General features: G+C 38.6%; 1 protein-coding gene across 3 annotated transcripts in view; it reads right to left on the bottom strand.

Moving 5' to 3' along the window:
* Positions 1 to 27,067, bottom strand: part of LOC131431166 (uncharacterized) — a 179,678-nt gene that overhangs the window by 88,888 nt on the left and 63,723 nt on the right. For all 3 annotated transcript variants that reach the window (XM_058596722.1, XM_058596720.1, XM_058596721.1), the window contains 5 exons: positions 2,356 to 2,575; positions 2,153 to 2,292; positions 1,968 to 2,092; positions 1,491 to 1,905; positions 1,295 to 1,422 (listed from right to left, as the gene is read on the bottom strand). In XM_058596722.1, coding sequence (XP_058452705.1) covers positions 1,295 to 1,422; positions 1,491 to 1,905; positions 1,968 to 2,092; positions 2,153 to 2,292; positions 2,356 to 2,575 — 1,028 coding nt within the window. The remainder of the gene's footprint in view (positions 1 to 1,294; positions 1,423 to 1,490; positions 1,906 to 1,967; positions 2,093 to 2,152; positions 2,293 to 2,355; positions 2,576 to 27,067) is intronic.

Below are 27,067 nucleotides of genomic sequence, written 5' to 3'. Positions count from 1 at the left end.
GCTACCAATGCATCACAAAAAAGTCAACGTTTGGTGTGGTTTATGGGCCGGTGGTATTATCGGGCCGTACTTCTTCACAGAGATGGCATTTCACCAGAGTTATACACGCTAGAGTCAGATTTTTGCCACACCAAAGATGAAAAAAACGAAGCACCGCACAAAGAGGAAAGCGCACTTCTTCTCAGTGTCGAATAGACAGCATTTGAGTGTGTGCTTGTGGTTAAAGCAGCTGACGCGAGTGAAACACATTCTCTTCGCATGAATCGCTCACACGCGCTCTCGTCTAAATACACCCAAGTGACCACTGGCGCGTGATTGTGAGCGAACACTTCTGTGAACTTCAATTAATAGAGAGTAGATCTGGCATTGCTATGAAAAATTTGCAAGGAAAACCGAAAATTTTACGATAAATTGTTTTATTTTGCTGATTTTGCGTGTCCACGCTTCATCTACGAAAACCATACAGCAGAGTGCTCACCGGCGTGTACACCTCTGTGAAAGTATCTGCATCCTCCTCAGAGAATTTATTAGCTAATGCTCTAGCACTTTGGTGCGATTCAGTGGAAGAGGTAAAAGGAAATAAACAAACGCACTCATGATGCGTGCACACTTACACAACAGCGGTGTATAAATGTGAAAGAGAAGAGCTCTCGTTGAAGTTGTCAGTGCGAGGGGAGAAATTTTGCTTGCTCTTCGTCACACAGAGGAGATAGACATCTCTGCTTCTTCAAAGGCGACGATGGGTGGAACGTTACTGTGAATGGCGAGCGCTACCATGTAATGATTGACGATTTTTTCTACCAAAAATGATGGTGATATGTGGTTTCAACAAGACGGTGCCACATCCCACACAGAATGCGAAACAATTACCAAATTGGGAGCCGCATTAGGTGCACAGTTTATCGCCCGTCAATTGGCCGCCTAGATCGTGTGATTTAACGTCTTTGGACTATTTCTGGTGGGCCATGTTAATGCTCATGTCTACAAGGATAAACCAGCAAGGAACGCACTGGAAGCCAAGATTGAAGCATTTATTCCAGGCTAAATAAAGTTTGCGATCTTTCCTTCATCAAAACCGATTTCGGCTTATATTCTTCCAAAAAGAAATCTTTACGTATGGAAATGAAATCTAGCTACAAGTACAGAGAACTAAAAGTATTCAATCTAATTGATTCAGTTTTCAAAACTTGAAGATAGTTTTCTTATTTATGTTTTTTTTTTTTGAAAATGTTTCATTACCATTCTTCATTATATCTTAAACATTATCTAAACAATTCTTCATTCAAATACTTACTTCCGCCATTGATTCAACAGCGAGTGATAACAGAATGTGCAAACCAACGCCGAGCTGTCACTACGTAACTGTTCCGCGTTTTGGTGTGACTTGTGCTTCAATAAAAAAGGAAAATAAGGTCTAGAACCCTAAAATCGAGAAAAAACCATCGATTAGTTCGTACGAAGTGATTGCCATAGGTCATACTGAACACTACCTCTCTCTTGGCGTATAATAATCTAGCAAAGCTTAACTCCGAATGGAGACCACAAACAAAACAGTAAACGGAGGAGCTGGCCGTGTTCGATCCGACCGGCGTGGACGGTGGCGTGGTCAGTGCGATCGGCGTTCGATGCTGACCGGCGGCGGAACCGGTAGGCGATACCGAGTTGGACGTCGGCGACGGAATGATGTACTTGCGGTGTTCCAGTGGCACCCGGTCGGCGTCCATCGTCTCCCACTGGATGGTTAAATTGTGCACACAGGATTTGCACGATAACACCCGCCCCGGGCCTTGGTCGTTGCTGCCTTTGAGGCAGGGAAAATGCATTGCATGCGAATTCATATGTTCGGCACTCGTCGACAGCCATTCCATCGACTGGGGAGGAAAACTTTTCTTACAAATATAACATCTGAAAAAGTATGGAGAACAATTAGAAGCAGATCCGCTCAAGAAGCACATGGTCTTAGTTACGAATAAAAAAATTGACCGTTTTCAACTGGTCCTAGAGGGTGAGGCGGTGAATTTGGTCTTGAATCTCTTCGGTAGTCCTTCTGGTCCCGTAACGGTCCGGAAAGGGCTGAGGCAGATTCATAAGGCTGAAATTGGTAATAGTAATTGTCAATTGTAGAACGGATACTATGTTCAATAAAATGTACCTTAAATCGAACAACCTCGTTTATCACACTAGACGTCATTTTCGTAGGAGACGGATACCTTTCTTCGACATTGCTGACGGTGCCACCTTCGGCTAGATGAGCGTTCTTCTTATTGCACGTTGAACATATTTGCACCATTCCTACAAAAAGGAAGATCAACAATAGTTTCAATGGATGAACGCTGAATAAAACATGCAACATACCTTGTGGACTTATCGGACTAGCATTGGCCGGTGCTTTCATTGTTTTGATAAACGGAAAGTAGGGCTCCCGTTCGGCATTTGGACAGCAGTAGACGAGCCGCAGTTGTGACGAAGGTGTATCAAAACCGCACGTATAACAGACGAAGGTCGCCGCACGTTCTTGCGTGGTTTGACGCTTTCTTATCTGATACTTCCGCTGATTCTCCGGTACGCAGCGAACCTGTTCAGAGAGAAGAGTGAAATGAAAACAATGAATTAGCACATGCTTTTCTCCAAAAAACCGAATCGATAACCTATCGGTTGCTGTTGCTTTACCGTATAGGTTTATGTTCCCGTGGCGTACGAAACAAGCCCAAACCAGATATTAGTCTCGAGAATGGTAACCGGTGATAAGATAAAATTCACAATCATAAGTACATATAATCTTGCGTACCGGATGATAACACACGAAATATAGCATGTCCTGCACACATCCAGTTTTTTTTCGCGATCGCATTCGCGTCAAGGTTGATGTGATTATTTTTTTTTAACAATACTGTTAGGCTTTGAAGTACATTTTGAACAATACTATTAGGCCTTGAAGTATCATTGTGCGATGAAAACTAGAAATATACTCGTGCAGCAGTGACATTTTTATCCGGATAGGATTATCTTCTTATCGTCTCCTATAAATAATTTAAGAGACTAAAATAACACATACATCTACTTTTCAAATTTAACGTGTTCTATTTTTCACTACTCATACCAAGTGCCAGCATGACTTGGTCGTATTGGACTAAAAAATAGTATGGGTTGTTAGTCCAATGCTTATTACCGGCGCACTTTATTATTGTCATGAGAGAAGGAATAGGTTTCAATAATGGGATTTTCGAATTTCTGTGTCCCGGGCAGGCTAACATGAAACCACCGTACACTTTTCTGAGTACATTTGAAACGAGTCCATTCCATTGTCACTGTAGCACTGACGTGTCTTACGAATGCACTGCCCATGCATTAGTCCCATATGGATTTTCACCATTTTTGAAACTGGTTTGACAAACAAAATCTGTTCTTACTGCACTTGCCGGTGGTTTAGTGAGACGAGATATAAAAATCAATTCTTATCTGTCCCATATGCAAAACAACACACTACAGTGGGCTGGACATGTACCAAGAAACGCGGAAGAGAGAATGGCCTACGTGAGACTCCGTACAGAACATGTAAAATATCGTGGATTACGAGGTACTCTCAAGTCTCTTTGTATGTGGTTTTTGAAAGCTTTTCTAGGCTAATTTTCAAAATTTTATACGGGCTTTTTTATACGAATTTTCAAAGTTATGTTTATTTTTCTTATGCGAAATTTTAAATTTCTATTTTATTGTTATTTCGAGTTCACGAGAGATCTAGTGTTTTCTCGGAAGACTTTAAGAAAGCTAATAGAATTACTGTGTACCTTTCGAATATTTATTCTTTATGAATCCTATTAATTCAATTTCCTCGGAGATGGCTGAATCGAATTTCAACAGGCTTATACTCATTTAAAATTTACTATTGGATCGTGGATCAATCGAAGATCAAATGGCTGACTCTACCGGTTCTAGAGATGTTACCATAGAAATGACGTAACCGACATAACACATATTTTCCTCTCCGTTCAATTTTCTCGGATATGGCTTAACCGATTTTAACAAGCATAGGTGCGATTAAAAGCCACTATTGGGTTGTTAATTGAAGTTCGAACATCTTGGCTATCGCCTACGATTACGCAGATATTAAGGCATAAGTGTCATAACCGACAAACGCATTTTTTCTCTCCGGTCAATTTTCTCCGAGATGGCATAACCGATTTCTACAAACTGAGGCTCGTTCAAAAGCTACGATTGGGTTGTAAATCAAGTTTGAAGATCAACTGGCTGTAACTTCCAGTTCTGGAGATATAAAGGTATAAATGACGTAACCAACAAAATCGTGGATAAAACGCATTTATTTTCTCTCCGCACAATTTTCTCCGAAATGACGCAACCGGTTACAATAAACTTGTTCAAAAGTTGCTATTGGATTGTGAATCTACTTCGAAAATCAATTGGCTGTTACTTGCGGTTCCGAAAATATAATGGTATAAGTGACGTAATCGACAAAACGCGTATTTTTTCTATTCGCACTTCTATTTCAAAAAGTAACCAATGACCAAGTTCAAATTTATTATTGCTGATACTTTTGGTTTCGGAAATCCTTTCTAATATACGACGTAAGCGTAGAGTTACGCTTTTCCGATCTAACCGAAACAATCTAAATGCATTTGTGTTAAAAATCAGTAAAGTAAAGTAAAGTAAAGTTAAGTAGAGAAAAGTTAAGTAAAGTAAAGTAAAGTAAAGTAACGTGAAGTAAAGTAAAATAATGTATTGTGAAAACGGTACGACCACTTTGTTGTAATTTATTGAAAGATGGCTTTTTGGTCAAGTGTTGCTTCACAAAATATTTATTTTGCGTTAAAAGCCGACGTTTCGAAGGAATATCCCTTCATCTTCAGGGCAAAAACGACAACAAATATTTTTCGTCAAGTGGATTGAAACATTTAAAATGACCAAAAACCGGATCGGCTACTCTACAACAGTCACTTCCCCCGCACATCAAACCAGATTAAACATTGAACATCAATGTTTAATCTGGTTTTATGAGAGGGAGTAGAGGCTTTTACCGCAAAACAAATATTTTGTAAAGCAACACTTGACCAAAAAGGCATCTTTCAGTAAAATAAAGTAACATAGAGTGAAGTAAAGTAAAGTAGAGTGAAGCAAAGTGAAGAAAAGTAAAGTAAAGTAAAGTAGGGTAAAGTAAAGTAAAGTAAAGTAGGGTAAAGTAAAGTAAAGTAAAGTAGAGTAGGGTAAAGTAAAATAAAGTAAAGTAAAGTAAAGTAAGGTAAAGTAAAGTAACGTAAAGTAAAGTAAAGTAACGTAAAGTAAAGTAAAGTAACGTAAAGTAAAGTAAAGTAAAGTAAAGTAAAGTAAAGTAAAGTAAAGTAAAGTAAAGTAAAGTAAAGTAAAATAAAGTAAAGTAAAATAAAGTAAAGTAAAGTGAAGTGAAGTAAAGTAAAGTGAAGTGAAGTGAAGTGAAGTGAAGTGAAGTGAAGTAAAGTAAAGTAAAGTAAAGTAAAATAGATTAAAGTAAAGTAAAGTAAAGTAATGTAAAGTAAGTTTGAGAGGTAAAGAGCTTTTACCCCCTAATTTATGCTAGGTGCACATAACTGTGTCACACAAAATCTGTACGGCTAGTAAGCCGAAACTTGTTTCGTTCGGAACGTCGGTTTTGATATTACACTTAGGTGTAATATCAAAGAAGTGTTTTGCAAATAGCATTAACTTTACGTCTGCCTAGCGGTTTACGTTGAACCGTCAGGTCAGAGGTAGCAGTTCAACATAAACTGCTACGCACTGATGAGTCTAAGACGAAACGTAAAATCAAATGTAAAGTAAACAAATATAAAATTTTGAAAATAAAATTTGAATCATTTTTTTTTTTTCAATATAGGGGAGAGTGGCACTATTTTTCTTTAGAGTTTATAACTTCTGACTAAGTACACATTATGCGGACATATATACATCAATGGAAAGCTAAAGTCCGTAGCTAACAACTCAATAAGAAACTAAGTTGTTTCAATCGATTAAAAAAACTTTATTATCAATTTAGTAAAGTAATACATTTTGACCATTTCAAAAAAGGTGTTCGGTTACCGGCACCACAAGAAATTTCGCTGAAAATGGAAAAATATAAGTAAAGACTGCAATTATTCAAAGAAAAAACGGAATTTGGCTCTCTTGGTCAATGATTTGGATGGTGGTGCCTTTGGTGTTAATTGGACCGGTCTTCCACCGGCTTCGCGGAATTGAATACGTTGCTGCAGTCGAATTTATTGGCTTCTTATCAACTAAGCAACGTTTAATGGAATTAATCAGTGCATTGAAGTTTATTTTCGTTGACTTGGACGATTTGTTTGAAGTCGCCATGGCTAACAGAACCAGAGAACCAAAGTTTTTACTTATATGACGGATGTATTGAAGCCGTCAAGTTGTCCACGTGTTACATATCACCCGAGATGCCAGGTAATACCATTATTTTAGCTAGCAAAAACGAAAAGATCGCGCCAATTTTCAAAAGTCTGTAATTTCTGACGAATGTCTGCAAACAATCGAAGTTTCAAAAGTCAATTGTTATGGCTGCGTCCTGTTTCATTAGTTTGTTTCGAAATGCATGGACTTTCAGCAGAACAACGTCAAAAAATTGAAAAGATAGCAAAAATGGAAGGAGTAAGTGAAAAAGCCGTGCGAAATGCAATCAGGAAGAAGGGCAACTGTTAAACCAGTCCGAGACATCGATTGAAGTCGAAAAATTTGGTAAGAAAGCGATGGTCTGGCAAGCAATTTGTACCTGCGGTAAGATTTCGAAACCCCTCATCACCACTACTTCAATGAACAGTGAAATATACATCAAGGAATGTTTACAAAAACGACTTCTACCCATGATTCGAAGCCATAATGTTCCTGTTTGCTTCTGGCCAGATCTTGCTTCTTGCCACTACTTGAAATCAACGGTAGAATGGTATACTACCAAAAATGTCACTTTCGTCCCAAAAGACATGAATCCACCAAATTGCCCACAACTTCGACCAATTGAGCAATTTTGGGCATTAACGAAGTCACATATTAGGAAACATGTCTCGGTAGCCGAAACCATTCAACAGTTCGAAAAAGATTGGAAAAAAATGTCAAAACTTGTCGCCAAGAAGTCTGTACGGAATTCAATGAGGAACGTTGGCTAAGTAGCAAATGTTGAGAATAATATTATGTTGTTGTAGTCTAATATTATCAGTATATCGAATAAAATTTGAATATCAAGCACTTGTGAATTATTTACAGCGAAATCAAAGTGCGTCCATACTTTCTGGGACAGTCTTTAAAGAAATTCGCAAACAACGATACTGAATTCGCTCAAGTTTGATAATGTGAGAGTTTGCAGCGGAACGAAAGCAAACGCATCCATATTCCATCACTGAAAGTATCGTTGTCCGATACAATTTTATTAGATCTTCCGGATGAGCACCCCACCAAGATCCTGTTATTGTTCGGAGAAAATTTACTCTTTGTTGGCATTTTGTTGTCAGATTCCTAATGTGTCCTCCCCACGTACATTTTGAATCAAACCACACCCCGAGGTATTTGAAAGTCAAAACCTGTTGGATCATCTAAGGTATCTTGCAATGGTTTGTGCAGATCAATAGCATTGGGTCCAGTAACTGAAACTACACCATCATCTGCCAATTGTCTTAGTGTACATGGGGATACTAGACAGCTGTCAATGTCATTCACGTAAAAATTATAAAGGAGCGGACTGAGGCATGATCCTTGCGGTAGACCCTTGTAGCTAATTCTGAATGTTGCCGAATAATATTTGGTTGTTGTTGGACGTATCGTTGTGGGAGTCAGTCCAGAAGAATTTCCGTTGCCTTTCCGATGTATATGTAGTTTTGTCCATTTCTTCTTGCAAGGCATAGCGAAGGGCGTTGGTTTTCGACAGTATTGGTAAGTTATGACCAAATTGGAAGTAAGGAGAAACAGTATTAATCAAACACATACGCAAAACACTCCTTTGGTTGTTATTCGCTTCGCTACCAATTAATTTTTGTAATCTATAAGATAGGCAGTTTGAGGACCTGTCGCCCATTAAATAGATGAGTGTTCTTCAACGATGTGAAATTCCACGAAAAATGCATTTTTTCATCAATTTAATCAATTTATTTAATTAATTCATTCGTTTTTTGTTAAAAATGAAAAACTAAAGATGATTCTCACATGAAATATCAAATTCTTCATTTGCGCTATAAAAAAGCTTTATTACGTTTTGATGGGCGGATCGAAACTGACCCCCAATAGGTTACTCAATGTATCGATTTTTCAACATCGGCACCATCAAAAAGCCTTTTTACTGTTTTACTACTCTAACCAATAGCTCCTAAGTATTAAATAAGAATGACCTATAAAGTGCTCTCGAGTCTCCGTGAAGAGAGAGAGAGAGAGGTCGCACCGGACTCGCGTGGCACTTGACTTAACGCCTGAGCGTCCGTATTTATACATGACGAATACGAATGATGCAATCTTATTATTGGTGTTTACTGGCATCCTCTCAACTTCCTGGCACCGACCGGCAGAGGCGTTCAATCAAGTGATGCAGGCAGTAAGGAGGCAACACAGGAACGAAAGGAACGGAAGCAAAGGCGAGAACGGGGTTTGCGTGCCTTTGCCTTGCCGGTTGCTCATTGGTGGGATGCCGCCGTTTCGCAGCTGCATACGATCAGTGCCACCTAACTAGCAGCCGACTGTTGTTGTGGCCGTTCGCGCACCGATCCGGTTCTGGGTGGTATCAATTTAAACGCTAGCCGGCTATTTCCAGGTTTAATTTTTCCGCCTTCCTCCGTTCGTCACCCACCGCGCGCATACTTGCCTGACTTGCCGTTTTTGTCAGCTGCTGTATAATTCCAACGCGCAAGAGCTTGGCTTCGAAAGGGCACTTATCATTATTATCACTTGAGAGGACGATTGCAGCCGGTTCCCAAGGCAGATACGTCGTGGAGGTACGGGGTTTGATGGAGACGTTACGAACGAAAGGGTACAAACAAGACTTTCGTTCCAGAAGTTACATGCCGGTGACAAGAGAATAAAAGTTTTACAATCTTTAGCGCGTGGTCGGTTAATTAGCTGCTGAAAATATAAATAGACCTTCAAGTTTACGAGTGATGATGGACGATAAATAACGAAGAATGTTAGGCCAATTGAGGTCGATAGCTTAATTATTTACTAGCAAGGGTTTTCTAACAAAAGTGTGTTGTTCGAAGTCATGTTTAGAATATTACTTCACAATTGATTTTTCAGCAGATACGATGGTGTCTCTCGGGTAGCCAAATTATACGGTTTTGACATTAAATATGACTACCGAGTGACTCTCGTATGCAAAGTGGTTAACACAGGAATCACAATATAAATTCCTGCCAATAAAAAAAACACGCACAACCAGTTTACGTGTTATTACAATAAATTAGCTCCATCAGATTCATTTCATCACCGAGGACCCACCGCGCCGGTTCGCCACTCAACTTAAATTATTTCGCGCAAGCTGTAAAGCACATTGGAAGCGAGAGAGAGAGAGAGAGAAACCGGCCAAATTTAAAAATAAACTGTTCCAACAAAACAGCGGGTATTTTGCAGACCAGCCTCCAACGAAACCTGGGTTTTGTGTTCGACGGGAAACGACGAGCCGCAAAAGTTGACATTCAAGTTCAAGTCGATTAACTTTGGCTCGTTTCTCGGGTGCTGTTGTTTAATGAAATGTTTTTCTTCGCTTTCCCAGTTCGGTATGACGAACTGATCACGCGAATGTTTGCCTTTTCTGTTGTTGCCTCCGGTTCGCTAATGTGCTGTTCACGGGTCCTTTTTATGGCCCGCGGGGTGACAGTTGGCTGTGGCTGAGCGAAGCGTGACTGATGAAACCACGTCCCAAATCAGATATGGCCGTAAGGCGGAACGACGGAGGTAGATACAGGCGACAGCTATAACCATGATAATAAAAATCAGTCGCGACCAGTTTGCGAAAAATATCGTCGAGGTTGAGGTATATCGAACCTAGTTGATTATGCGGTGGATGAGATAGCGAGAGACAGAGAGGGAGAGAGAAAGAAACTCGATAGTACGCATTCCACCGTGGATATTACGACTTAATTTCTGTTGTGATGTTTATTGTGGGAGCCGATTTGTAGCATAGGAAGTGTGTAGAGTCCGATATAACGGTTGCGATGTTATTTAAATTATACCAATATACTGCGCACTGTTTTTATGTTTGTGATATTGATATTGAATAGCAATATAATTTGTTGAGAATACGCATTGAAGCAACTTCGTAGTAGGATTACACTAGTTTACTTTTTATCTGTTTCGTCTTCGATTCTCCAGTGCCTAACAGTTCATATTAATCTGCCAGTGCTATTGAATAGTTCAACATGAGCAACCTTATATTTTTATAAACAAGTCGAAAACGTTTATGTGACAACATGTGCAAGAAATCCCAGTTTTGATTCCCCTATTTGCCTAATATTATCTTTCTAATAAACTATTGGATTCTTAAAAAAACTTGCACTTAACTATTGAGCTTGAGCTTGAGCGACCACCCCTGGTTGCTACTCCGTTACTGATCGGGATTAGCTGAAATTATACAGGGAATTTCTAGATGGTCCAACCTGGGACTGGTAAATCATCCTTCAATGTACATCTTCTGGTAACCCCAGAATTAATCGATCAGTACCGGCGCCGGCCAAGCCCGAACGTAGATCGTCTAAGGAATGGGAAGGGATGTTAGTCCAACACTTGTTGTTACTAGAGCTCGTATATACTAATGCGCATTCCACAAGTGTCACGGGAGAGGGATATTTGTTAGTAAAAAAATCAGTATTGGTATTATTCGCGTGCGACTCAGTATGTTCCGGTTTCAAGATGCTCGGATGCACCACTAAACTCACTGACTTCCCTAGTGAACGTTTCAACAATGTCATATATTGAAGTCCCGGGAAGTCTTGAGTCACAGATCTTATTCGAGGAAACTGAAGAAAAATTTGCAATACTATCGCGTAAAGAATAAAAACTTCCGAATTTTTTATAAATGAAATTACGTGATACAAAATAAACGAGTGAATAGGATTTAGACAAAATAGTTGATTCATTGCATTGACATAGTCTAAACAGTTTTCATACAATCATTTTAAATCTTTTTTCACCATCTCGATGGCAACTAATTAGATCTCTGTCGTTTTCAAACATTTTGTTTCCACACCCCTTTTTTACCCCGTTTCCCACAATATTTACTTCTTTTTTTCATTCTCTTCCGTAACATCACCATCACCGGAAGACCGCTCCAGTCAATGACCAGCATGCGGGCCACCCGCCGGGCCATCGTAGCCTGGGGGTGTTTCCCGCGGACCCTCACGGACCGAAGAATGCGGCCAACATAGAAAATTACCATCGCCATCTGGAATCATCTCATCCTAAATTCAATTCACCGGTCACTACCGATCGCCAGATACTATATTACATAATGATACTACTCTAGTTTTAAGTTAGACGATAATTAAGATTAGTAAATACCCTTGGCATCTTAGAGCTTAAGCAGTGTGCCTTAATATTATATTATATTATTGAATAAAAAAAAAATCATTTTAAATCACCAAACAAAGGTCAACAGATTTCACGCGCGTCTTGATTCTGTATTATTTCCGCTTTATTATTTTGATTATTTATTAAAATTATTAATTGGTTATATTGATTGATCTGAGCAGCCGGCTACCGAGAAAAATATTAATTTATTGTTTGAATTATTAATATCAAGTGTTTTTCTACAATGTATTCAATATACCGATAGATGTTATCTCTGTTATTAACGTTGTAATATCAAGGGATTTGCGCAATAGTTGATTTCTATCATTCAATTTATAATCCTGAAAGACAATCAACAAAACATGGAAGAAGAAAACATTCAAAATAAAACTTTTCTCCGAAGCTAGACGGAAATTGATAGATTGATTGAAGAGATAATTTAGTAAAATAGAGTAATCAGAAGTGAAACATTGAAAATATCTGATAACTAAAAGGAAAAAGAAACTCCTGCAATTGTCGCCTTTTACGACATGGAAACAGGAACTCAGTGGATCTATTCTTGGTTCATTTTTTTCCGCCGGATTTCACACGGTATCTAGGCTGGTACTGTCCGGAGAGAGCTAATGGGTACTATCAATCTCCTAGTGGACCCCAGTCCCTTAAAAAAACTTGCACTTAACTATTGTATGAAAACGCAGTTTTATTCAGATGTAATGAAAAATCAAGCAAAAAGCCAGTTTGAGTTAACATGTATTATACCATATAAAATCTGGAATAAAACCTTGTAATGATCTAAAAGTATATTCATCAATATCTTCAGTATTGAAAAGATAACTCTCGTTTGACTCAAACGGTGAGATGTTCGTGGGTTAAGGTAAATCTTTTGTAAATTTTATCCACGGTAAAAAGAATAATATGATGACCACTAATCAGCGACAGGATATGTGTATTGAAAATTGAAGGCCTATTCTTCAATTACAGCATCATAAACCTACACCACTCACACGAGACGGGACCAGATAAAGAGAAAGCATTCTATTTTTCACATTTCGAGTAAACTTACGACACATGCCCACGGCGAGATGTGAAAGTAGTCCAGTAGGTCGAGAGACAATGAAGCGGTCTGTTATTGTACTGAAGAGCCTGCGTTAGACATCAAATTAAATATCCGAAATTGAAAATTTTCCATGATGCCAACTGTCTATGAAATCCGTAGAATGTGAATGAAAGATCTAGTATTAAATCTAAAAAAACTAGGATTTTGAAATGAAATATCATATACCAAATGTACTAGAAATCATGGTTCCAGACTCATCTCAATTCAAAAAGTCCAGAGATTCCGACATCTAGCATAATAAAAATGATTCCGGAAAGATCAGAGATTTGTTAAGATTGAACATCTTAGAGCGTTGAGATTCCATTTTTTATAAGAAATTTACGGGTGTTTTAAAAAAAGCAATCAATAAGTAGCAATTCTCCTGTAGAGGCGCTTCGAGTTACCTAGTAATCCCTTATGGGTTCTTGCGTTCGAGCTTTCATACAATGGCAATTCAATGGCAAGTCGTACGCAACGGTGATTTTAACGGATTTTTACTAGTGAGCTTTACATAGCTTTTTTGAAAAGTTTTGTATTAGCTAGGATGTCTGTTCTCTGTGGTCCCATGCACTATGAGCTGCTACAACCAGGCGATACTATAACGGACTATCGGTATAGGCTGCAATTGATGCATTTAAGCCGAACATTACGAGAAGAACGGCATGAATACAAGCAAAGACTAGATAAAGTTATTCTCCTGCATGACAACGCTCGGCCTCGTGTATCAAAAGTCATGGAAAAATATTTGGAAACGATCAGGTGGGACATTTTTCCGCACCCGCCGTATCCTCCTAACATTGCTCCTGCTGATTACTGGTTGTTTCGACTGATGGAGCACAATTTGGCAGGTCATCGGTTTACTTTTTTCGTAGAAATCGAAAATTGCCTGAGAGGTGGGAAATAGTATTAACTAGTGATGGACGATGCTTTGATTAATCTTTGAATTTTTTTTTGATTTCGAAAGAAATGCATTTCGGACCCCAAATAGGTTAACGAAACAAATTCTTTTCAATATACGAAAGAATGCTTTTAATGATAAATTGTGAAACCTAATTTGAACCTGTTTATAAGAGAAAACTTTCATATCAAACATATATCATGGGAGTAATTTATTGGTATAATATTGGTAAAATATTTCTAAATTCATCCACCGGAGAAATGTCGGGGTTTTGTATTGCAATGCGAAAATTTGACCTTGAGTTTCGAAATACTTCGCAACTCTAAGTACATAGGAAAATTGTATAGCTTGTGCTACGATATTCGAATTATCAAAACCGCTTATTCGATCTGTTCACCGAAAATAATGTGATTCAAGTGCTTGCTTTGTTGTATTCCTAATATATTAAAAAAGCAAATTTTGTAATGAAATAATTTAAATATGAAACGAAATTACATACGTACCACTGATGGCAAAGTGATCTATATTTTTGGTAGGTTTCGTAGACTTTTCCGATTATGTAAATTATTTCGACCAACCAAGTTTTTATACCGAACATAGGTAATAAAACTTAAACTGCCGAACTTTCTATTATGATAACTATGTAAATAATCTAGATTTGAAAACTCTATAGACACGTATAAGTATCCTACAACCCTCAAAACACGACCATGACAAAAGTTGCGAAAATCAATAACAAAATTATCAGATGTAACCATTTTTTTTTTGGATCAAACCAAAAATCAAGCGCTAATAAACACTAATGGCTAATGGCAACTGTTAATTGCTAGGCTGTGAACAATCAGAAATTTGATAAACAATGATTGACGTAAAAGTTGCGTTTTCCTTGTAGGTAAGATCACGCTAACTTACCGGTCCGCTGAATGTTTTTTTTTTCGTACACAAAGAAACTATTATTTACCCGATAGTGCGCGGTTGATCGCCAAATGCTTCGGCAAACAAAACAACGATTCAATGACAGCGAAACCGGTTGGAGCAAAACTTCACCGGCTTTTGCGAAGCGACAATGCCGTGACGAACCCCAACCGAGTTTCACCGAATGTAAACAGATAATATTTCATCCCGTGGTCCATAGCAACAACAACGGGGATAGGCAAAATGCAAACCATGTTTTTTTTTATTTTTATTATTTTCCGACGAAGACGTGCTGAGCGATTTCCAAATAAACTTTTATTTTGCTAATATGCAATCAAAACAAAAATACCACACAAGAAAAATCCAATCGATTTGCTGTGAATTGGTGTATTTATAGACGAGAGGATCGTTGAATACCGGTTCTGGGTGGATGGTTGAATATTTGTGGTTCTGCGTGGGTTGCTCAATCGATGTTTTATCGAGTGCTAGTTTTGCACTAGAGAAAGTAACATTCGGTGCGCTCAACAAACGCATAGACTCGTAGACACCGAGGTTAGATGTGAAATGGTACGGAGGCGTCAAAATATTTACTCTACAGTCAATGGCAAACTCGGCAAACCCAGCGTGTAGCGATTCTAAAACAAATGAGAAGCCGCCATTCGGTATTTCGAGCCGGTGTGTGAGAAACTAATTCGAGCCCGGGAAAACTGGTTTGAGCGAGTTCACGAAAGTGTGCTAGAACAAAAAGAACGTCATGTTCTGAAGTGTTTGATAGGGCATTGCCGTCAAGTACTGGAGAGCCATTCATGTTGGTTTATTGAAAAAGATAACATTGAATAGGGCAATCAAACAGCTACTCCGATTGAATCGATTTTGTAAACAACACGTATTGAATATTCAAGTATGTACTTCTAGTTTGTTTACTTTTTGTGCTATTAATCAAATGGAGTTATCTGATACCGACACAATCTAAATTTCGTTGTTGATTCTTTCTCTATCATATGGGTCGATCGCTGTAAGGTTCTATTGCAATTATAACTGGAAAATCCATCTGCTGACTTATCAACAACTGTCATAAAACCCCGAAATTTTCGTTCACTTTTTTTAATTGTTTCTTGCTGTACTATACTGATTAGGATAATTCTGAACATAAGCATTAGGTCTGCTAAGTGGTTTATGACGAACCGATAGATGGCGTTAGCAGTTCAACATAAACTGCTTATGCATTGATAAGTCGAAAGCGAATCGAACAAAATTAAAAAAAACACACTAATTCTAAAAAGTTTGATTTAAAATCACTCCTGAAAAAAAAAGTTGTATAATCATTAAAGAAGCAACGTGTGCTCTAAAAACCCGTTCAGTTGTTATCAACGCTTGAACACACTATAAAAGACGTGCTTGGGCAAAGAAAAAAAAGCGAACGAGTGGGGCAATAAAAACACCCGAATATATCAGTTTTTTTTCGTAACATCGTAGTCGACTACTCAACTCGAACGTGGACAAAACATGCTTGATAGATGGTTTGCTTAACGATAATCACTGTGTCTGGAATACCAATAGCCAACCATTTGTCAGAAAATTCCAATTTTAGGGAATCCTTAAGATGTAGTCGTTATCTATTATGATCTGTAAATAGTCGAACCATTCACGTTCCCAAAATTCCTAAAGCATTTCTGGAATTATGTGGTAAATAAAAAGTGTCCGTGATTATTACAATGCAATGGACAACGATAGCGAACCAAAAACACGCGTGAATATATTTTTGTTAATAAAAGAAGACTTGCAAATTGTACTTCAATTAACACATACTGATGCTAATGCTATGCGTGTTCTGTATAAATGACGTTAGTATTGAAACTTGTTGATTCCTGAATTTCGCTACGGTTGAAACTTGGGACAACAGAGCTTATCAAGCAGGCAAGATTATCTTCAAGGGATGACCAGGAAAAATACCTGTTTTTATCCACCTAGTGGTGTTATGATGCTTTTCTCATACTACAATAAGATTCTTTGAAACACTGTCCATTGACTCGTGAATAAAAACAAGAAGATAACATAACGAAACAAAATAGTTTGTAAACAAAATTAGAAAAATTTTTACGTTTGTTTGCATCGTCGCTCTAAAGCTTTCAACACACCCTGTGAAACCAGAGGTTTATTTTTTATCCCCATTTGTAATGCTAGGAGTACGTATCCACTTTGAATTAATTTTACGTTTCGTCTTTGATTCATCAGTGCGTAGCAGATTATGTTGTGCCATCTGGTCGCGCTAGCAGTTCAACATAAACTGCTACGCACTGATAAGTCGAGAACGAAACGCGAAATCGAGTAATAAGTTTGATCCAAATAAAATCATTAGCAGCTTACGGGACCCTAAGATCTAAGTTTGTGCAAATCAGTTCCACCAACTCTGAGAAAATAAGTCAGATCTGTTATGATATTTTAGACCACTATTTCTGGTACTTCCGGAACCGGAAACTGTGAACGGATATGACCGACGTCGGTTTGTTTGGCCGGTAGCTAACATAACCTACCGTTTAAAATCGTTTCGAGTCAAATTTAGAAAAAAATCGTTTTTGCTTCGTAACTCAAAACGACGATTTCAGATTTGATTATAATTCCGGAACTGGAGGTCGGATCTAGATAGAATTCAATGGTAACCTATGTGATCTTAAGACTTGAGCTTAAGTTTGTGAAAATCGGTCCAGCCCTCTCTGAAAAATAAAGTGAGTTCCTTTTAAAGAGTTTTTAAGAACTATTTCCGGTACTTCCGGTACCAGTAACTAAGATCCGGTATACTCGAAATCAAATGTTTTGGCCACCAATTAACCAGACCTGCACAATTCATGAGTTATAGTTGAATGGATTTTGCTTTTTTTATTCAACGTGAAGTATAAAAACACTTCTTTCTTTATATATTTTGGACAACAGTCATCAGTCTATGTTACGGCTCATGTCAAATCACTATACATTCAACGCACATCTCCGGCGTATCGGGATCGTGGAGAACGGGCTCTGCACCTGTGGCGACGGTTATCAGGACATCGAGCATGTCGTGTGGTCGTGCGTAGAGTATCGCGACGCCAGGTCGAAGCTACTGGAATCCCTCAGGGCCCGAGGTAGACCGCCTGAGGTTCCGGTTCGGGATGTGTTGGCGAGTCGGGATAGTTTATACATGCTTCTGATATACCAGTTCCTCAAACACATTAATATACATGTGTAATCTGTTACATCTTGCTTTGAAAGTTTCTTCTATTTATCGACGTTGTTTCAACTGTGACTAAGAATAATCTTCACCTGCAGGTTCGACACTAACTTTCGCCGATTATCCCGATTCCTCATCGGAACTAACAAGATCTTTTTGCTGTCACTAACCTTTTCGCTTCCCCCCTCCCCGTCTTCTCGATGTCAACTAATTAGATCTCTGTCGTTTTTAGTCATTTTATTCCCATATCCCCTTTTTACTCCGTTTTCCGCAATATTTACTTCGCTATTTTTTTTCTCATTTTCTTCTGTAACAACACCATCATCGCCCACGGAAACTTATCAACAGCATGCGGGCCACCAGCCGGGTATTCGTAACCTGGGGGTGTTTCCCGCGGACCCACACGGACCGAAGAATGCGGCCAACATGAATATTCACCAACGCCATATGGAAGACTCTCATGAAATATTCAATTCACCGGCCACTGCCGAACACCAGCTGAAGGCTGGATCTGCCAAAGTCAACCACTGCGACCCAAATATGACATTACTCAATGATACAACCCTAGTTTTAAGTTAGTCGTAAATTAAAATTAGTAAAAGCCCTTGGCAAGTATGCCGTAATTTTTTCGGTGATGACACAATATTACATCTATCAACATGTGAAAATAAATTTTGTGTCTGTTTCGATGTGAGTTCCAGCTAAAACAATTGTGAAGTTAATGATATGACTTATCTTTAAATGCTTTGTACTGTGAATGTAAGTGAATCGCGATGCTCCTTTCATGTGCATCTATAAAGATGTAACATTTTTTAAGTGTGTGCTTAGTTTTATTACAAGCACTCATGCGCACAGCCATTTTAATGATGTCCACGAACTGAGTAGAATGGTATATGACACTCTGTGACTTACGGACCTCGACGTGGAAGTTGGTTCTCAGAGTGAATGCATAGCCTTTCTTCTTCTTCTTCTTTTGTGTGAAAGAATTTGTTTGTATTTTGGATACTGATAAAACGCGGTAGATAATCTTCGGGAGGATTAACAAATATCCAACTAAAATAAAGGCTAGCTCAACAAGTATTTTACAGAAACAGAGATAGGTCTATCATAGGAAAACAGTAGAGTAGTCTTCGAATTTTCAGGTAGTCGGCTTTACAAAAACGGTAAGTCTTGAAAAACGCTTCTGTCTCAGCAATGACTTCATCATTCGATGCAAATCTCTTTCCAAGCTTCTTTTTTAAATCTGAGAACGCAATATAGTCGCTGGGGGCACATGCAAACATTTTTTTTTATATTCAAGTGTTCATGGAAAATCTTCTGATATCTTTACGTAGTCAGCTGTCTCTTTTAACTCCAGTTTTATATTTTCCATAACGATGAAATGAACTTTTGAGGCGAATTTCCGGAACAACTTTATTTGCTCGATCAAAACGTGGTGCATTGTCGGTGTTTCAAGAATCAGAACTAAATTACTCAAACGGCACGTTCTCCTAGTTTTTTGGAGATTTGTGCCTTGTCGTGGCTTCTCATCATTTTCCTGATGGGAAAGGAAGGATAAAAGGAATTGTGAAGTGGGTAAGGTAGAAAAACAGCACAAAACAAAAAAAAAAACAAATCCCGGAAAGATGCTGAACGATCTGCAGATATCAAAATGTACATTGATAAAACCTCCACTCCCGAAACAATTTGCTAAAACCTTTTGAGATAGAAAGGATTCATTCACTCCAGGATGAACGATGGTCCTCTCTGACTGGCCACATTGAGTGAGAAACGATAGAATATCCTTTAACTTTAGCTCCCCATACACAGATTCAACTATGTATAGAGAACCAGAAACCCGGATAAGTAGTTGCGTCAATGCGGAAGAGTTACATATCACATTCGCATTCACACAAATCACACGAATAATGTTCAGCACACTAAATAGTAATCATGTGATAGTTGAGCTGGTAACGCCCAGTCAGATCTCTGATCAGAATACTGCAATGATGCTTGGAAAAATATAGCATTTTGGCATTTTGACAATTTCAGTTTCAAATCTTCCAGTAATTCCAAAATTTCAGTAATTCTCCAGTAATTCCAGAAATCCAGTAATTCCAGAATGACCGGGAACCCGTAAGAAGTAAACAGCATTTGAAATGCTAACTTCTCCGATTTGTGTTCGACATGCGATCACTAAATTCGATCGTGAATTTTTCGAATTGAGTGCCTTCAAAGCTGCCTGACTGCCAGAACAAAAATAAATTGGTTTACCACAGATTTTCTGCTGAAGTGCCGATTGTATTTCACACAGAATCGCGAAGATTTCTGCTTGGAACACAGTATAGTATCTACCAAGTGAATGAGACTGCTCCAATTTCATTTCACGACAGTAGACACCAGCACCAGCACGGCCATTCAACAGAGAACCGTCCGTATAACAAACTATATGTTCATCAAGTTGTCGTTCCAAACAACCAGACAACCATTCCTCACGAAGAGGATAGCTCACATTGAATGTTTTGAAAGGAAAACTGCATGTGAGAGTTAGGTCACTAGGAGCGAGTAAATACTCATCCCACGTAACCGTTTGAGACCACAAGCGAGTATGGCTGGTAGCATAATCTAAAGGGGTACTGTTCCAAAGCCCTGTAACCTTGAGGCGGTATGCATAAGATAATGCTTCTTGTTTTAGGAACATATGTAGTGGTTTAATGCACAGTAGCGCCTCTAGAGCAGCAGTAGGAGTTGTCGTGAATGCTCTTGTCATCGCCATTAGGACCATCCTTTGGAGATGATTTGGCTTTGACTGACCTGTCGCGACTTTTCTTTCTGCCACCATGCAAGACATCCACATGCTAAAATTGGTCTAACAATAGTTGTGTAGATCCAATGAATTTATCTGAGTTTGAGTCCCCATGATTTTACAGAAGCTCGTCTGCATTGGCCGGAATCCATGCAAACTCTTTTAATCCTTAAGTCGATGTGAGTAGACCAATTCAGTTTTGAATCAAGAATAACCTCGACGTATTTAACTTGATCAACTACAGCAACTTCTGAACCAAAGAACTGAAATACGTTCCGTACTCGTACTTCCTCAGTGCACAACGTTTTCGTTCGATTCGTCGGTGAGGACATTGCACTTCGATGCAAAACTAATAAGTGCTCTGTACATAAAAAACACTCCAGAATTTTGACGTATATTTCGACATCCATCAGTGATGAGCTGCAATTTGTTAGTCTAATGATCTTGATATAGTGACTAATATAATCGTCAACAGCAATCTGTACTGTAATTATGTCTGTTAAATAAGATACTCGATAGTCATCGGAGTAAACTAAGTAGAAGACGTCTCCTTTTCTCCTGACGTCTCCTTTTCTATTCAAACTCACTCTCCATACTGAAAAAATGCAATCAATTTGTGTTTGGGGGCTGTCCATAAAAGACGTCACGCCGCAAGGGGGAGGGGGGCGTCATAAAACGTGACTATTTGTGACAGGGAAGAGGGGGGAGGTTTTTGGAATGTGACGTCCAATATTTTCAATGAGTGCATTTTTGAAATACCTAATTATATTACTGCTTTGTCCTATTTCCTGAAATAAATCTCCACAATAAACGTTTACATTCTATGGGAAAACGTGTATTTGTTGATGTAAATGCTTCTTCTTGTAAATTCGGAAATGAGTGATGCAGGAAATCATTTCTGTTGTGATCAGCAAAAGTGCACGGAAGAGCGAGTAAATTAGCGAAATTAATAAATTTTGCCTAATATGAGTAAAAAAGAAAAAGATGCCTTCAAACGGTTTAACTTAAGTTATGCACTGACAATTTTTTCAGTAATTTGATTTTCTAGCATTGATAATAGTATATCATAAGAATTTCTCTTATCTGATTCTGATGCAGTTTATTCAATTGTACCCCATTTGAAAAAGGGCGGGAGATCAACGATTTCAGACGTAGATCAAGTCATGTCTTATCTTGATCATATGTGATTTTCCTCCACCAACATCAAAGCTTATCGAATCATCCAATGATTGAACTTACACAAATCAAGAATCATTTCAGCTCAAAATCACTACCCATTGTGTGACGGAAGATCAGCACCGATATTGATCGATGTGATTTAAAATTCACTGATCAACTGATCATGAAAAGATTCTCCGGTAGTGATCTCGTTTTGATGAGGTTTTGGTCTTTATTTTCTCAGCCCTGTATGCTACACTGCAAATACTTTTGTTAATTTAGATAATTAATATTAATAAAATAACTCCGATGATTTTGTAGTTTTAGGGATACTAATGACAGCATGTAATAAATCGATTTTTCCCTCATATTTGTATGGTTTTTCATACATATTGAGATGAATTTTATTTATATTGAATTCGTGACATGTGACCTAAGGGGGGGGGGGTCTTTGTTTCTGTGACAATTTGTGACAAAGGGGGGATGGGGAGTCAAAAATCGTCAAAAAAAAGCGTGACGTCATTTATGGACAGTCCCTTGATGTAAATAATGCCCAGAACTGTGTAGTTTGATTTATTCCTCTCTATCGGGAAGAAGTTACAGTCATCGACGAATGTTACAATAATTTCGAATGCACCCTTTTGCATTACAGTTGAAGCGATCCGCGTCGAATATTTGTTATATTTTTGTCAATATGTTATGTGCTTAAAAATCTCATCTATGCGGCGCCTTCAGATAACAATAACGAGTTAATTTCAGATCACTCTGGATCGATCGTCACTTGATGAAATTCATTGATTCATTGCATTGCCAATTCTAATTCGCAACCATGTTCACAACCGCCAGAAGGTGATTTACACGGTCTCCGGGATGCTAATCAATTTCCTTGCTTAGCCAAGTTTAATTCACACATTCCGGCTAAGTGAATTGATAAACAGTTAGGTGATGTGCGAAGTAGCAAGAGGAAAATATTTTACTGTCCACCGATAACCAACTTACCTGGCCGCACAGTGGTCTTGTCAATGTTTGGGGAAATCGCATTTTTTATTATTATGGACATTTTTATTTTGTATTGTCTAAGCATCTACCGGTAGTTGGAGGCGCTATTTAAATTTCATTTTTTCTAAACTCCAAGAGCTCGTATCTTCGTACAGGATATAAGAAGATAATGTGTCATGTATACTGTGTTTAAATGGAATTTTCAAATTATTGTTCATTTTTTTCCTTGCAACAATAATTGTCCCAATAAGATACAAAATATTTATTCAAAGAAAACAAAGTTTTCGAACCGCCTAAGCACATATATCGAAAAACAAATTGTTTGTGTTGACTTTAACGCCATTTTCATTTAAAGTTGAAGAGTTCATATGTCTAGAAATTAATTTAATACGAAGACTCGATCCTCGATATTTTAAATTGGAAAAAGTAGTCATTTATGTGTCGTCCTCTTATACACTAGAGAAAGAGAGATTACTGTTGACCGCTGTCCCACACGTCTAGAACCAAAAAGCAAACATTTAGCATTACCACACGACGCCAAGACAAGACAGTAAGTGTGAGATAACGCGGAACATACAGTGGGAGAAGGGTACCAGCAGATAACCTTCTAGCACATGACCACCTTCTTTGTTTCCATATGCTCGATTAACTAACGGTCACTCCACCAAAAGTCCAAAGAAAAGATGATTCACAAAACTGCCAGACGACGATTGTAGTCCTCGTGATAATCACATCCTGTCAGGTAGATCCGGCAATGACATTTCCTTGAATCATCCGCATTACATGCAATGAACAGAACGGCGAATTGATACGTCCATTGCTTACACACGGATCACTGATGGGCGGTCCGATTCGATAACCTCAGATGTAAGGCTAAACAAACGAAAGGCCATCGCATCCATCATGTTGTCTACAAGACCAGAAGGCACATCGGCACACGATGATAACGAACCGAGCAGATGACTCGTCAGGAATTCCGCTTCAACAGAGCAAAAAAGCAAAGGGAACATTACGAAAAGAGTGACTCCGAAAGTGTCTGCTTTGTGTCAGAATTTTCTGGATTGTTCAAAATTCATTATCAAGTTCACCTTCTCACTGCTCAGCACTAGACAGTTTCAAGTGAATGCTCCATTATCAAACGATTCGGCTTTTTGTGGGTGTTACTAGACTACAGCATCCGCGTGGTTTCCAGAGAACCGAATTGATTGCCGTGTGAAAAATACGTACACACATACACACACGAGCACCCAATTGGCAATGGAAAATTTTGTTCGATGATCTAATTAGAGTCAGTTGGTATTTCCATAGGCGCGTGTTGATTCGATCAACAAGCAAATCAAAGATTCGTTTACTTAGTTTAATCGCGAGGAACGCATTTCCTTGCTTCTCCGCTGTATCTCTATTCGAATGAGAATTTTCACCAGCTGAATCCAGTTATTCAAATACGCGGTTGGAATCTGGTTTTACGTTTCGACAGACAGCGAGCACTAAACGCAAACTCATCTGCATAACATGATACATGTGACAAACAGATATATTTATAAGCTAAGCTCAAGTATTGCGTATTTCGTACCAAGGTCATCTTGGGGATCCGCCGTTCGTGACAGCAATTTGTTTGAGATTTGCTGCAACCGTTTGAGTTCAACCGTTTTGCCACGAAGGACAAAACAAAATAATTTTTCGCACAACGCGTTCACTAATTTTCCCGCCCGAATTTCACTATACTACACTCGTACGGATTCAAGTTACAAAGTAATTTCGTTTGCCGTTACACGTCGTGACCACGGGATGTGATTTTGTGCACACACGCGCGACGAAGTTCAAAACAACACTGACCGAAACTGCCTCGAGCTGAAGGCGCTCAAGTCAACTCTCTCTCTCTGCGACTGTTGACGCGAGTTGATACACGCTAACTAACCTACACAAATGGTAGGTTCCCGGAGCCAACTGCCAGGTGTGTACGTGTGTGTGTGGACTTCCCAACCGTTATCAATTTTCGCTAAGTCGCTAGATGATGAAATGGATCATGAGGCGTTAATAGCCAAAACTTCGACTCATTTTGAGTTTGGTTTCAACGGCTGCTAATTTCGGAAAATAAAGACCAGTTTGTTTGGTAGATCGAGATATTCGATTACTGACTTGACAGATCTCTTGAACTTCAGACAGAAGCTAACTTCTACATTTGAAGGAGCTACAAACAATGACTTTGATGAACATTTTTCTGTGCGCAGTTGCATGAATAGCCAGAATACAACAGGATTGAAAATTTTTACAAAACGTGCGAATGATAATCGTTAGAGGTCAGAAGATGTGTCTGTGGCGAAGAGCACCAATAATTCATAATTTTCATAATTAGACAGGTTATGCAATCAGTATGAAAACCGAATTTTTATTCAAAGCAATATACCATTCGACTCAGTCCGTCAAAATATGTGTGTTTGTACACGAGACTAAAACAAGCATTCAATTTTCCCGCAAATAACTGAACCGATCTGAATCGTAAACTCAGGTCAAATAAAAAATCTTAAGGTCCCATAGTCTGTTATTGAATTCTGGAATTACAGGGTGATACATACTGAAGAACTGAACAAAACGAGCAATCTTTTTTCTCTGAGATGATCAAACTGATCAGGATTAGCTGATATTGTACAGAGAATTCTTTGATGATCAGACCTGGAACTGACAAATCATCCTTCAATATACATATTTTGGTAACCCCAGAGTATCTTGATCAGTACCGGCCAGGCCCGAACGTAGATCAACGAAGGAATGGGAAGGGATGTTAGTCCAACATTTGTTGTTACTAGAGGCCGTACATACTACTGCAAACTCCACAAGAGTCACGGGAGAAGGATATTTGTTAGTATAAATTTCAGTAAAGGGTAGTATTCGCGTGCGACTTAGTATGTTCCGGTTCCAAGATGCTCTGATGCACCACAAAACTCACAGACTTCCAAAGAGAACGTTTCAACAATATCCAATCAGTTCGCTTTCACATCTCATCCAAGTCAGTCGATATAACAAAACCGCTTACGTTCGGGACAAAAGAAACCAAGTACAGTATTGTGTAGTAAACAATAGAACGACCTCGAAAATGAGTGAACCGAACGAACAAAAGCTACCGCCGGTACGAAAGAATACAATTTTTGTTGACTTCAGGCAGTGCAAAATTCGACCATCGATACGAGAACTTGAAGGTTTGCTTAAGGAGCAAATGCATCTTGAAACTGAACGTGTACATTTACTTCAATGCAATAAGACGAATAATGTTGTTTACATCCAGTTTAATAAAGAGTTGCAATTCAATTCGCAAAAGACAATAATAATGTGCATGATGTGGAGCACGAGAACATTAAGTACAATATGCCAGTATATATGGAAGATAGTGCTATAAAATGATGTTCCCTCAAGCATCATCGATCCTTATATTCGTAAAACTATGTCCCAATACGGAGAGATTCTCTCTATCGAAAAAGAAAAGTGGAAGAACTTTTTCCCCGGTATTCTAAATGGCGTACGTTTGTTACGCATGCGCTTGAAAAGGCCTATACCTTCTTATGTAACTTTCGGTCAGGATACCAGAATCCCGTGCAAATCACTTGTTACCTATGACAATCAGATGGCCACATGTCAATATTGCCAAAAAACTGTTCATTACCGTAAGCCATGTGATAAACTGGACAAGGAAACAACCACACCAAAGGACAACGGTGCTTCCTTCACACCAACCCCAAGCAACCCCAGTACACCTGTGACAGTCACCAACAACAGTGAAGCACCCTCTTCAACGAAACCATCCAACGTAACCCTTATAGAACAAAGTACACCAGCTGCAGTTAACAGCTTACCATCCAACCAACCAGCAACTGCAAACAATGTACAACAAGGCGCATCTACAGCAACTAGCAACGAAATCAACAACAAGACAACGGCAATGGATGACGAGATGAACCACGAACAAACTGCCCCTCAATCCTAGCAGGAGGGAAATGGAAGCTCCTCTCTCCCTAGAAAAAGAGTGACAACGAGATCCAATACAAAAAAAAATTGTAGCTAAAAACTCAGCTCAATCGGCCACGTAAAGCTTGTACGCAAATAGGCCTGAATAAAAATATCTTTTATAAAAAAAAACAATATCCGGTACTGAAGTCCAGGGGAAGTTTTAATTTACAGTTCTTATTCGTGGAAACTGAAGGAATATTTTAAATACTATCGTGTAACGAATAAAAACTTCTCTATTTTTGCCTTTCTCATATAGAAAGGCTATACAATCACTGTGAAAATCGACTTTTGAACCGCCATATACTATTCGACTAAGCTCGACGAACTGAGGAAATGTCTGTCTGTGTGTATGTATGTATGTGTGAATGTAACAAAAAATGTTACACGATTTTCTCAGAGATGGTTGAACCGATTTTCACAAACTCAAATTCAAATGAAAGGTCTTACGGTCACATAGATCACTATTGAATTTTATCTCGATCC

The sequence above is a fragment of the Malaya genurostris genome, chromosome 2, assembly GCF_030247185.1.
Source record: "Malaya genurostris strain Urasoe2022 chromosome 2, Malgen_1.1, whole genome shotgun sequence".
Lineage (NCBI taxonomy): Eukaryota > Metazoa > Arthropoda > Insecta > Diptera > Culicidae > Malaya > Malaya genurostris.
The sequence above is the reverse complement of the archived record's forward strand: the minus strand, read 5'-3'. Positions and strand labels throughout refer to the sequence as shown.